Source organism: Haliotis rubra, unplaced genomic scaffold (assembly GCF_003918875.1).
Source record: "Haliotis rubra isolate DU_JTF1 unplaced genomic scaffold, ASM391887v1 Scf247, whole genome shotgun sequence".
NCBI classification, from domain to species: Eukaryota; Metazoa; Mollusca; class Gastropoda; order Lepetellida; family Haliotidae; genus Haliotis; species Haliotis rubra.
In genome coordinates, this window is record NW_025766525.1 from 147,476 (window position 1) to 161,216 (window position 13,741).

The window sequence follows — 13,741 nt, forward strand, 5'->3', positions numbered from 1 at the left end:
CTCTTCGATACCAGGAAGGCAGATCTTATGCGTTTTGCTAAATATTTGAGAAATCATTTGATTAAGGCGCTTCTCAGCTTCAACAAAACCTTGCTGATATCCTGAAACTCTCAACTCACAACAGACGCTACCTTCTTCAACAATCACCTTCACATGATGTTTCTCCAGCTTCCCTTCCACTGAACGGATTTCGTTTGATTTGAACATATTTAAGAATTTAGCAGTGGAAGGTTCAAGGGGAAGTGATTTGGACCTTAACGTGTTCCTGCTGAAGAACTGCTCCACCTCCTCCCTGACGTGACCGCCTATATCGCTGGTGGACACGATCAGGAGCGCCCCCTTCTGGGGAACCAGCTCCAGCTTCCCTGGGTGGGCCTCCAGTAACTCTCCCCTCTTCTCCCTCCACTCTGCCTTACTCAACAGTGCCGATGTCAAGGTGTCTATAGCAACTGTTGATTCAGTTAAACTCGTATTGACAACCATTCTTCCTTTTTTGGCATCAGTTTCTGTTTCTGCACAGATCCGAACCTCCTTCTCACCTAATTCCCATAAACAATGGGCGTTTTTCAGTTTAGTTTGTATGAAGTCAGTTGTTTCATGAGATCCCAGAACTTTCGTGGCTTCCTGTGACTTGAAAGTAACAACTTCAAGCACTAGATTCTGAGCAACTTTCAGACATGCTAATTTTGCAGCAATTACATCAGCACTGGGACCTTCAAATGTAAAAATGCCTGTCTCAGTGTCGATTCTTGTAGTCACCTTCGGAAACCTGTCCTTAACCTTGGAAAAAGATAAGTATCTTGCCTGAAATTGTTTCAACTGGCAGCTTTCTGTCCTTGGTGGTGAAACAGGTTTTGCTGATTGTTTCACTTTCGAAATTTGAAGGTTACATCATCCACTTTCCCCTGAAGCCGCAGATGATGAGATCTGTGTTCTTCTTTCCGTGGTTCAGTCGCACTAAAGATGGGTTGCTCTTCAGGATGGGGTTGACTGCCTTGAGAATATCACCCAGCAAACATTCAGGCACAGACGTTCGCAAACATTCGACTTTCAGATATGTACTGACATATTCTGACACTTCTTTTTCAATGGTTGCTTTCCATGCACTACATGAATGTACAGGACCACTGTGTTCAACTAACAGCATCACTCTGTTTTCGGGCTGAGGGATAAATCTGACACTGCTATGTAAGGTTTCCTTCATATATTTCACAAATTCTTTCTGACCGGGAGCAGACTTCCACAGGAAATCCACCACATAGACGTCCAGTGTCTTAATGATCACTGATCGACTCATTCCTTCTGGAGGATCAGCTTGTCTGCCTGGCTGAGCTTTCCCAGCGACTTTGGTTGTAGATCTGCTGGTGGCTGCCGGCTCCTCGATGACACTGCGGTGATTTCCTCGGCCAGATGTCCCGGAAGACCGGCTGGATCTAGGTCCCTGTTGTGCACCTGTGTTCGCTGGTGAAGTGCCATGCGAGGGCTCATCCTTGCTTCCCCAAGGTTCCAGCAGCTCATGGTGGAATGTGACAACCACATCTGTCTTGTGTAACTTGTGGGTTCTTGCACAAACTCTCCTAGCAACTGTGAACGAAATGTTAAACAAATATGAAATACGGATAGTAGTGGAATACAGTATTTAGGATTACACTTTCTCAGTAAAGTAGAGGTTCAATTCACTCATTTCATTTGAGCACTTTCTGAATGTCATAGTGTATTCATTGTGTGGATCAGTTGTGTGTATTCACAGCATTCGACCATTGGAGCCGTACCAACTTACTCTTGTCAGAGGGGTACACAAACTCTGTGATCTACACAACCGATTGTCATTCTTCCACTTTTGGCATGTTGGCTAAAAGGGTTATATCGCTGACTTTATGTGCTAGCGATTAGCTGCCTCAGAGTGAGAGTGTGAGTTCGAATTCAGGAAGGGAAACAACCACCAAAAACTCTAGAATCTGTACATTACTAAGAAAGTTTAATCCTAAATTTAACAGTTGATCACTTTCTAAATAGGACTGTATATTATAAGGGTAATGCTATTTTTGAGGGCATTATCATTTGCAGAAGCCCGAGGTCTTCCATTAACAGTTGAAAAAGACCGAGGGCTTCTGCAAATGATAATGCCCTCAAAAATAGCTTTACCGTTATTATTGCTATAATACATGGAATTTGTGTTGAAAAGAAAAAGGAAACAATGAAGGAATCTGACTGTAAGTTTACCCAAAACAACTTCTGACGGGGTTGACTGACCGAATGCAATTGTCATCGAACAATTCAAGTGACGTCACAACAGAAAGTGACGATATTCGACCTTGGCCTTTGACAAGACCATAGCCTGCAACATGTCAAGCTATGACAGTGTTCGGTTTTGGTCCATCAACAGTCTTAATAATGCAATTGTTAAGGTTAGCACCAACAAGAAAGCCAATATTACCGCTATTTAAAGCGGGAATTTGGGTTGCTTTGACTTGTTTGACCTAAAATATCTGCCAGTCGAAAGCCACTAATGTCGAACTATGACGTCACTTGACAACAGAACTGATAGTGGCCCGTCGTTAAGGTTGAGCGGTCCAATATCATTTGCAGCGGACCACAAATTTCTGATAACGGGTTGGCCGTTTCATGATAATTCCATGTATTTTAGCTATAATCAGTAACAACAGTAGTATCAGTAGCAGTAGTAACCGAAGTAATAATAGTAGTAGTAGTAGGAGGAGGAGGAGCGGAGGATGCAGTAAATGTACCTTCAGGGTCATAGAAGTGTACGATTGCTCCGGTCCCGTCTGGGGAACGTGTGACAGTCCTGACGTCTCCTCCGTCACTCTTGCGTCTGTTCATGAAGTAGAACTTGATGCTGTCGTCCGTAGTGTCCTGCGTCAGGGACGTCACCTTTACACAGGCTGACTGCAACACGTGGGACACTTTCAGCCAGGAATCCTCAATCGGTCTTTTCATGAAACAGGACTTGAGTTCCCCAATGTCTGAAAGGAAGATGTTTCTGAGTAGTTATATAGTGTGGGTTCTATTACAGGGTACCCTATTGGTTTATTTTGGTTTAATTCCGCTCCCAGCACCAAGTAAAATTTTAGTCCTCGAGCGTGAGACATCGTTTGATGTTCCCCCTCTTATTGACAATACGGCTGTCTAGGCCTCGACGTATGGGGGGGTGGGGACCATCAAACGATGTCTCACACTCGGGGGATCAATTTTTACTGGGTGCTTGGAGCGGAATTAAACCAAAATAAACCAATAGGGTACCCTGTAATAGAACCCACACTATATAATTACTTTCTGACATTATTCATCAGTCATTACTGATTCCACTAGTCCCGAGATAAATGCATTGTGTTGACGTAAGGAAACTTATCGTACTTGGTGACAGGTCCCTTATCTTTCTGTAACATTAGCAGGAAAATTGTTTTTATAGATCTGGTTAAACTGCGGTTTAGTATTCAAGCAACATGCATGACATACATGTATCACGAACGTTACCAACGTGACTGATGTTTACATTACAGCAGAGTATTGGTCCAGCGCTTGTGTCTTTCAAAGATGATGTAATATCTCAATACAAAAGTCTAGCAAGAAATAGAAAATGTATAATGTAAACCAAACAAATAAGGAAGACAGCATGTCTATTTCAACGTATTAAATGTCTGATGGCAAAATTGAGCTGGCTTCTCCGGACAACTGTGTAGGCACCCTACAGTATGTAACTATGACAACGAAATCAGACTCATCAACCTGGCTTTTCCGTGAAGGTCACCAGGAACGACCCAGTACGTGCTCCTGGTAGTACAGCTTCAACTGACAACTTGGTTTTGGCCTCCAGGAAGTTCTGTATGACGTCCACTTGTGTCGAACTACTGGCGTTTTCAACAAGAACACGGAACTCGTCCTCAATTATCACCGGCTCAGCTTCATCTGTCAGCCACAATTTACTGCATTAATATTCACAATATATATGCATAATCTTAAATATATAATCGTGATTTGTCTTAAAAGTTATATTGGTAAAAATATAAAAGAAATATATTCTATATAGAAGCACATCTACTAATTTAGAGGAAGAAAAACGGTAACAGATTAATGAAAACCGATATCGAATTCAATGAAGCAGGAATATTGGACTTACTGTCAGATGAAGGCGTCGATGACGTTTCCGGACACCCAGTTTGATGAGGGAGAGGTTTGCTCAGGGAAGGGACTTCAGGGGAAGGGGATTGCATTCCATAGCCTGGTGAACCCCAGTGACCATACTGACCCATGGCGTGGGTGGGCATGATGTCGTGTGGTGGTCGAGCGGCTTGAGGGTAACCAGCCTCCTGCCGACCCTGTGTAGATGCTGCAGAAGGACCTGGGTGTAGGGTGGATGCCTGGGTACACATTTGTTGTTGTTGCATCGTGTGAGGCATAACAGATCCGGATGGCGGGTGGTGCCTATCATTTTCCGGTCCAGATGGTGGGGGGTGACCCTGATATTCCGGTCCAGATGGTGGGGGGTGACCCTGATATTCCGGTCCAGATGGTGGGGGGTGCCCCTGATATTCCCATCCAGATGGTGGGTGGTGCCAGTAATATTGCGGTCCAGATGGTGGGTGGAGCTTGTCATATCCTGGACCAGATGGTAGACTGCCCCTGTCATATCCTGGTCCAAATGGTGGATGCTGCCATTCATAGTGTGGCCGAAATTGTGGGTGGTGCCTGTCATATCCCGGTCCAGGTGGTGGATTGTGTCCGTCATATCCTGGTCCAGATTGTGGATGGTGCCTGTCATATCCTGGTCCAGATGGTAGGTTGTGCACGTCATATCTTGGTCCGGAAGGTGGGTTGTGGCTGTTATATCTTGGTCCAGATGGTGGGTTGTGCCCGTCATATATTGTTCTAGATGGTGGAGGGCGTCCGTCATATTCTGGTCCAGATGGTGTGTTGTGCCCGTCATATCTTGGTCCAGATGGCGGGTTGTGCCTGTCATATCTTGGTCCAGATGGCGGGTTGTGCCTGTCATATTCTGGTCCAGATTTTGGTCGAACTAGATTATGGTGATGGTGTGGGTACCCTACTTGGTGAGTGTTTATATCCGTGTATCCATGAGTAACAATGGGCACAGAAAAGCTGGAAGGCTGGGTGGGAAGCTGTGTTGAACAGATCTCTTGTCAGTCGTGGGTTCGGTGTGTGATACGGATGAATCTGCTTCTAGAGATAGTTTAACGTGAGAAAGATCTGCCACCTCCTCACCACCATCTCCTCCTCCGTCAACATCTCCGACTCCACATTTTCCTTCTCCTCCCTTAGCTCCATCTTTTCTGCCTCCACCATCTCCTCCTGTTCCACTATCTCCTCCACGGTCTCCTCCTACAGGCATGTCAGTAGATGGTTCTGTGGTCAAGGAGCCAGCGGCATCATACGTGTTCCCTAACACTTGAGTTCTACTTGCTTCACTCCCCACACCTTCAGTGCCTTGTAAGGGTACATGAGATGTGGCCTTCACTTTATGTCCTACTTCAGGATTTGCTTTCTCCCCTTCAGACATAGTGAAGTGTGTACTCTATGTCATCTGTGCTAGATACAGAGACACAGTACTGAGGGATGTGTAGTAATTCTCTACGCAGGGCAGGAATCGTCTCTCCGTACCAAACCAGTTGCTGCAGATGTTACCAAAGCCCCTGAAAATATACTTCCATCATTAGCATCTTTTAGCACAACTAACAAATGTCATGTGCTTGTGTTACTTGCAGTAAAGCAGTCTTATAATTGTACTGTATTCTTTCTGTTGGGATTGGAATGTTAGTTGCCATATTTAGAAAAATAGTCAAGAGAAATTAGGGGGAATTCAGCCTTTATAAACGATTTTTCTGAACCTTTTACCATGTATATAGAGGGGCAGGTGTTTGCCTCTGTCGCCTCACGTTACATCAAGACAAGCAGACTGTTTCATAAGATATCAAGTCAAGGTCTGTTTTAGACCTGCTTGACCATTGCTTCACCACTGCCGTTGCTACGTGAATGTTATTTCCAATAATATTGTATTTCATAATGCTGTTGTAATTCATTTGCTTAACACGTACTACAATGTTAACCCAGTTATGTTTACTATACCACTGTTAATTATAAGGAACATAATACATTTCTTGTTTCTTGGTTTCACACCGAATTCTTTTGTGTGCATGTTTCTATGTTAACACGGAAATGACACACTAAACGGGGGACACCAGTGGACGGATTATGTTCATGTGTGTCACTCACTGACTTGTTGAGACAAGATTCCTTCATAAGTTAACCAAGGCCACGGTCTCTCTGTGATAACAACGAATCATTGTCAGTATTTGCTGTGGCTTTCAGCTATCAAGAAATGAACAAACCGCTTCACTTGTTAGGAATATGTGACATTAAAACTGACTAACTCTGAAATTCTACACTTCTAACTTATCAAACATGTAATTAGATCCATACATATTTGGGACAAAATCAGTTGTGTGGTAATGCCAACATAACGGTGACCATGACATGAGGAGAAATCTCTATATCTATATCTGTAACTAAAATTGTGAAAATAATGTGATTCTCTTTCTGACAAATCATTGATTCGCCAGCAAATGACAATTGGCCTTTTCCCTGAATAATAGAAGTTCTCTATCCGTTCTCTTACTAGCATCTAGTAATGTTTATTTACACTTTGAGATGATTAAACTATACACAGTTCTATATTAAACGTTGCCGATATAACAAATTAGATCATTGATACATGTAAATAAAGGAATAGGGTCAAACCTTATGGGATGGGAGTTGGAAAAAGCATTCCTAGAATCCATGCCTAAACCGTAGTGTTACAAGTTATGTCATCATATTGGTAATTCCAATGGCTGAATATTCCAGGACGACGAAGAAACAATAACACTGATTGGACTAGGAATCAGCGGAAAATGTCAATAAATATTGATAATACCAGGTCAAACATATGCTTATATGCATTATTCTATTTCAAGGTTTACCAATGATTTACCTGAAACTCTAACAAATGTCAAAAGACTGTTTGCCGACGACACTTCAAATGGTGTTGCAGGAAAAGATGTAAAAACCATATAAGCTACTCTTAACTATGATTTAGCAAAATTGAAAGAATGGGTTGACAAATGGTTAGTTAAGTTTAACTCGAACAAGACCAAATTCATGCTTTATAAAAATGGAAACTGTCCACAAGTTCCTGACTTGATTTTCAATAATGAACATTTGGAACGTGTACATCAACATAAACACCTCGGTGTCATCTTTTCAGATAATACAAAATGGTTTCATCATGTTTCTGCTGTAATAGAAAAGGCCTCAAAAATTTTTCCTCATTACGGACGCTAAAGTACGTATGACCTAGATATACCCTTTCTAGTATGTACGAAATGTATATTAGGCCTATTTTAGAATATGCATCTGAGGTCTGGGATAATTGCCCTAGCTATATTTGTGATAAACTTGAAATGTTACAACTTGAAGCAGCAAGAATTGTAACCGGATTGCCTAAATTTGCTTCAAGATATAGTTTATACAGTGAAACTGGTTGGTTACCATTGAAAGTTAGACGAACACAAAGGAAACTCTGTACATTCTACAAAATTGTTAATATGCAAGCTCCCGATTACCCGATAGATTTACTTCCACCTTTTACTGAAACCATTTCCGGATACAACTTGCGTAACAAAACAGATTTGACTGTTCCTAAATTTCGCACCTCAATTCTAAAAAAGTCATTTATTTATGATTCTGCAAGTTTATGGAATGCTCTCTCCTCTACAACAAAATGTACAAATTCATTATCATCGTTTAAATCAAAGTTACCTGGAAAAAATGACAAGGTTCCAAAATATTTTCTATTTGGTGAAAGAAAGACAAACATACTACACACGAAGTTAAGACATTCGTGTAGTTCATTACATACAGAGCTGTTTTGTGTTAATCTATCAGAGAGTAGAGCTTGCAACTGTGGTGCTCCGGTGGAAGATGCTAACCATTTCTTTTTAAAAAAGTCCAAAATTTGTCAGCTGCCGTTTGATCTGAAGCAAGACTTTGAACTATCAAAAGTTCACTTAGACATTGATGCCATTCTTTACGGCAACCCTGCTCTGCCAAATACTATTAATGAAAATATCTTTAGACATGTGCATAAATACATTGTACGAAGTAAGCGCTTTGATTAATCAATAATATGTCTTAATATTATTATGCCCATTCATTACGTCCATTCATTATTGTTCATATTTCTGATGGGAGCGGGCGGTAATAAGTTGCATAACTTGTGCCCAATCCATTTCAACACTGAATAAAATATTTTCAAACAAACAAACGGATATAAGCTAAAGTAAATTTGATTTGAATGTGCCATGTGACTTCAAATGGAAACCCCTTAGCTTGATAACGGTGCAAGAATCCACGCCCGAAACGTCGTACAATTAAACAAGACGTTGTTATCAATAAAGTCGTAGGCTTCATTATTGAGAATTTGCGCTTTGGATCATATCGCGTACGTCTATAACATATTCGATGAGAGGTATGACAAAATATTGATGTAATGATTTATTACTTATAGGGCTGGGACGGGTAACCCGGATACCCGGGACGGGTGGGTAATGATTTGTACCCGGGTACCCGTCTCAATACCCGGACCCATTTTGATCATGTAACTAACTGATTAAACAATGTAATATGTTATTCTTTCATAATTAAAAAGTTTTATTGTCTTTGAAGATTTAGTCATAATTACAGTCACTTCTTTTGAATATAATACATGGTTAAGGTACTGAAAAACTCGAACTTTTAGTCTCCGAGCTGAAAAATCTGTTGCTCTTTCTTACATATTTGATGTCAGGAATTAATATAACGGGTATCCGGGTAGGGAAGTGTAATAGGGGCTGGGGGACCCGGGTTGAAAATTTGGACCCGTCCAATTGTTTGCCGAACAAAGCTCGCTCCAAGCACGGCAGGGCATTCACACGCGGTTACCTCCCTTGGACAGAAGCATATGTGGCGCGGAGCATTATTTCCTGCTTTGCTCGCTTGTGTTTTAGGGTTGTACTGCCCTGGGTGTCTAAACTTTCACTACTTGAGCGATCATATTAGACTTTCGCTTCATAAATACTCATTTTATTCCGTCTGTAGGACATCGAGTGCTCATTGTCACATCGCTTACACCACTAATACCCCTACATGTCAACGTTATATAAAATTTATACCATACACAATTTAACATTATGTCATAATTCTGATAGCACTGTTAGTATCCAAACTAATTACGACGACTGAAGGCAGACTGCATATGCAATCTCGTACCTGCACGGGCACTGTACATCTGTACGGTAAGATCCGCTGTGAAACAATACACCATTCTCAGCCAATCAGCGGATGTTGTACACCTCCCTACTGTGTAAGAACTCACCTGTCTAACCGCCCGATCACATGATAAGGACGACTACTCGGATGTCCACGACATCTAATGGTGTCTTATGTCCTTTCTCTTGCTGGCACGTCTGGATTGACAGCTCTGATTCTGGGAAGTACACGTTTGGGGATGACGTCACAAAAAATCCTACTTTCGGTTTTACTTACACCTGTTAAGACTTACTGACAGGGAAAGCCACACGTACGTTGTCCATACGTACGGAGCATTTTAGTCAGCTGTAGATATGAAACATCATTTGATTTTTTTTATACAACAGTACAAGTTGTATGGATGTATTCAGTTATATAATATTTTGTAAGTTGAGTATTTTACACCTTGATTTATTGTTTGTTACAAGATCACGTAGATAAAGTTCGTGTACACTGTTAGCTGATGAATTAGCCCAAACTACAACAACAAAACACAATTGAATACATCTGTGATTGATTTCATACAAACTGCAGTGATTGATTATCATTTATGGAAGCGGCATCGCTTAATTTAGTCCTCGCCTCCCAGCTGATCGCGGAAGTTGGTTTCAGGTGTTTCACACCGGTGTCATGTCTCTCTGGTCAGCCGAGACACCTGGCAGCTGTGTCTATGAAGGCCACGGTTCTTGAACATTCATTCAGGTAGATAATTAGGATGAACAAACAATTCATCAACCTATTGTCGTCTAATCCTTTGAACAAGGTATGTAGTTTTTACATGGGCGTCTAGATGCAGATGTATTCCGCCTGCTTTTAAATTAGAAAAATAACAGTGAAGAATAGATCAACATATTATCGATTAGTCCTTTGTTCGATGTTTTTCTTTTGCAACTGCACGGACCGACCATTCCTGCCATGTTACTTAACATACAATACATTTAACGCTTTAGACCTGAATGTACAACCCAATCCTAGACAAAATATTTACCGCCAGATAATAGAAATGCCAAACGAGAACAAATACTTGCATGATATCCTTGACATCATCAGATGCAAGGGTCGACAATGTCGATTATTTGGCATAAACTTTGTTTTGCCACTACTAATTAATACTTGCGCTATCATTAACTGAATATCATGTGAATGACGTCACAGATAAAGGGTCTATACAATAAACCACTGCTAACAACAAAGGAGTAATGCTTGTTGAATTATATGCATTTGCTTCAAAAGTAAGGGTCGTTGTACTTTAAAGCATTTTTACCAAACGTATACCGACACGTACTAGCTGTATCCTGAGGTACATGTGGTACATATATAATAGCTGTATCCTGAGGTACATGATGGTACATATATAATCACACACGTACCAGCTGTATCCTGAGGTACATGATGGTACATATATACTCACACAGGTACCAGCTGTATCCTGAGGTACATGATGGTACATATATACTCACATACAAGCTGTATCCTGTGGTACATGATGCTACATATATACCCACACAGGTACCAGCTGTATGAGGTACATATATACTCACACACGGTATCCAGGGGTACATGATGGTACATATATAATCACACACGTACCAGCTGTAAGGGGTACATATATACTCACACACGTACCAGCTGTATCCTGAGGTACATGATGGTGAGGGCTCACACACGTACCAGCTGTATCCTGGTACATGATGGTACATATAATGGGGTACATGTGTAGTACATATATACTCACACACGTACCAGCTGTATCCTGAGGTACATGATGGTACATATATACTCACACACGTACCAGCTGTATCCTGAGGTACATGATGGTACATATATACTCACACACGTACCAGCTGTATCCTGAGGTACATGATGGTACATATATACTCACACACGTACCAGCTGTATCCCGAGGTACATGATTGTACATATATACTCACACGTACCAGCTGTATCCTGAGGTACATGATGGTACATATATACTCACACAGGTACCAGCTGTATCCTGAGGTACATGATGGTACATATATACACGTACTAGCTGTATCCTGAGGTACATGATGGTACATATATAATCACACACGTACCAGCTGTATCCTGAGGTACATGATGGTACATATATAATCACACACGTACCAGCTGTATCCTGAGGTACATGATGGTACATATATACTCACACACACACACATGATGGTACATATATACTCACACACGTAGCCAGTACTGTATCCTGAGGGTACATGATGGTACATATATACTCACACACGTACCAGCTGTATCCTGAGGGTACATGATGGTACATATATACTCCACACACGTACCAGCTGTACCAGCTGTATCCTGATCCTGAGGTACATGATGGTACATATATACTCACACACGTACCAGCTGTATCCTGAGGGTACATGATGGTACATATATACTCACACACGTACCAGCTGTATCCTGAGGTACATGATGGTACATATATACTCACACACGTACCAGCTGTATCCTGAGGTACATGATGGTACATATATACTCACACACGTACCAGCTGTATCCTGAGGTACATGATGGTACATATATAACTCACACACGTACCAGCTGTATCCTGAGGTACATGATGGTACATATATACTCACACACGTACCAGCTGTATCCTGAGGTACATGATGGTATCCTACCAGAGGTACATGATGGTACATATATACTCACACACGTACCAGCTGTATCCTGAGGTACATGATGGTACATATATACTCACACACGTACCAGCTGTATCCTCACACGTACCAGCTGTATCCTACATGATGGTACATATATACCAGATGTATCCACATGATGGTACATATATAATCACACGTACCAGCTGTATCCTGAGGTACATGATGGTACATTATACTCACACACGTACCAGCTGTATCCTGAGGTACATGTGGTACATATATACTCACACACGTACCAGCTGTATCCTGAGGTACATGATGGTACATATATAACACACACGTACCAGCTGTATCCTGTACATGTGGTACATGATGGTACATATATACTCAGACACGTACCAGCTGTATCCTGAGGTACATGATGGTACATGTATACTCACACACGTACCAGCTGTATCCTGAGGTACATGATGGTACATTATACTCTCACACGTACCAGCTGTATCCTGAGGTACATGATGGTACATATATACTCACACACGTACCAGCTGTATCCTGAGGGTACATGATGGTACATATACTCACACGTACCAGCTGTATCCCATGATGGCTGGATACTCACACACGTACCAGCTGTATCCTGAGGTACATGATGGTACATATATACTCACACACGTACCAGCTGTATCCTGAGGTACATGATGGTACAATATACTCACACACGTACCAGCTGTATCCTGAGGTACATGATGGTACATATCCGTTCATCCTTTTTCATTAGTTTGTGAAGAGTTATACCCCTTTGTTTACTTGCTAGCAGACGACATTTTCAGTGATCCTCAGTATGAATGATTTGGAGAAGAGGAAGTTGATTTTAGAGTATTATAACAAGGACATCCGATCAGCTAAAGTGATTTCAAATAGAACAGGCATCCCTTTGTCCACTGTCTATCGTGTTTTGAAATATATTGCAAATGGATATGGCATTGAGCACCAGGGAGGCGCAGGTAGGCCCAGAAAATTGACTGTCGGTGACAGGAGGCGGCATTGGTATTCTTGTTTCTAAAAACAAACGAAAACTTAAGGCTGGATTTGATTGATAGAGGAACTGTGGCTGTCTGTAAGGAGACAATTAGAACTGAGCTGCATGCAGTGGGTTGGCAGAAAAGTCGAGGAATTCCATCACCGATCATGAAACCTGACAAAAAGGAGCGAAGGTTGAACTGGTGCTTACAGCATAGGAATTTTAACTGGGACAATGTGATTTTCTCAGATGAAAGTTCTGTGTGGCTCTTTCCTAATACACTGAAATTCTGGACCAAACAAACTGAAAAACCTTTGTATCAGCGCCCAAAGTACAGTCCGATTTAACGTGTGGGGTGGCAAATCTGTGTTAGGGGCAACGCCCCTCTGTGTATTTGAAGGGATTATGAACAGTGAGCGGTACACAGATATTCTCGAGGGACATTTACTTCCATCTGCTCACGTGTTCTATGGAAATTTTTTGATTTTCCAGCAGGACAACGACCCAAAACATCGTTCAAAGCATTCACAGGCCTGTTTTCGAACCTAAAATATGACATTATTACATTGGCCAAGCTATAGCCCTGACCTAAATCCAATAGAAAATGTTTGGGGAAGGAAAGTGTCTATAATTTTTAATTTGTGATTTTGGTAATTTGTTTTCAAATGGTATTTTTGCGTTACTTACGAATAGAGTTGTCAACTAACGAAATAAAGAA

At 41.5% G+C, this 13,741-nt stretch overlaps 1 protein-coding gene across 3 annotated transcripts; it reads right to left on the reverse strand.

Annotated features, from left to right (window-relative positions):
- Positions 1 to 499: 499 nt before the first annotated feature.
- Positions 500 to 9,569, reverse strand: LOC124279129. 3 transcript variants are annotated; one of them, XM_046714922.1, is made up of 6 exons: positions 9,428 to 9,569; positions 4,661 to 5,669; positions 4,139 to 4,462; positions 3,748 to 3,927; positions 2,748 to 2,984; positions 500 to 1,584 (listed from the first exon to the last, which is right to left on the reverse strand). In XM_046714922.1, exons 3-6 carry the CDS (start codon positions 4,416 to 4,418, stop codon positions 887 to 889), a joined length of 1,395 nt encoding a protein of 464 aa, XP_046570878.1. In that variant the 5' UTR covers positions 4,419 to 4,462; positions 4,661 to 5,669; positions 9,428 to 9,569; the 3' UTR covers positions 500 to 886. The 3 variants fall into 3 exon arrangements, with proteins under 3 accessions (XP_046570878.1, XP_046570877.1, XP_046570879.1); XM_046714921.1 differs by lacking the exons at positions 4,661 to 5,669; positions 9,428 to 9,569 and having other exon boundaries at positions 4,139 to 4,648; XM_046714923.1 differs by lacking the exons at positions 3,748 to 3,927; positions 4,661 to 5,669; positions 9,428 to 9,569 and having other exon boundaries at positions 4,139 to 4,648.
- Between the last annotated feature and the right edge of the window lie 4,172 nt (positions 9,570 to 13,741).

Bases quoted from the DNA above. Each gene is read 5' to 3' on its own strand.
- LOC124279129 (XM_046714922.1), bottom strand. From the start codon at position 4,418: ATGCCTCACACGATGCAACAACAACAAATGTGTACCCAGGCATCCACC. The intron at 2,985-3,747 runs GTTGATGAGTCT...TCTTCCTTTCAG, and splicing joins GACCTTCACGGAAAAGCCAG to ACATTGGGGAACTCAAGTCC. The intron at 1,585-2,747 runs GTACATTTACTG...TTTCGTTCACAG, and splicing joins ACACTTCTATGACCCTGAAG to TTGCTAGGAGAGTTTGTGCA.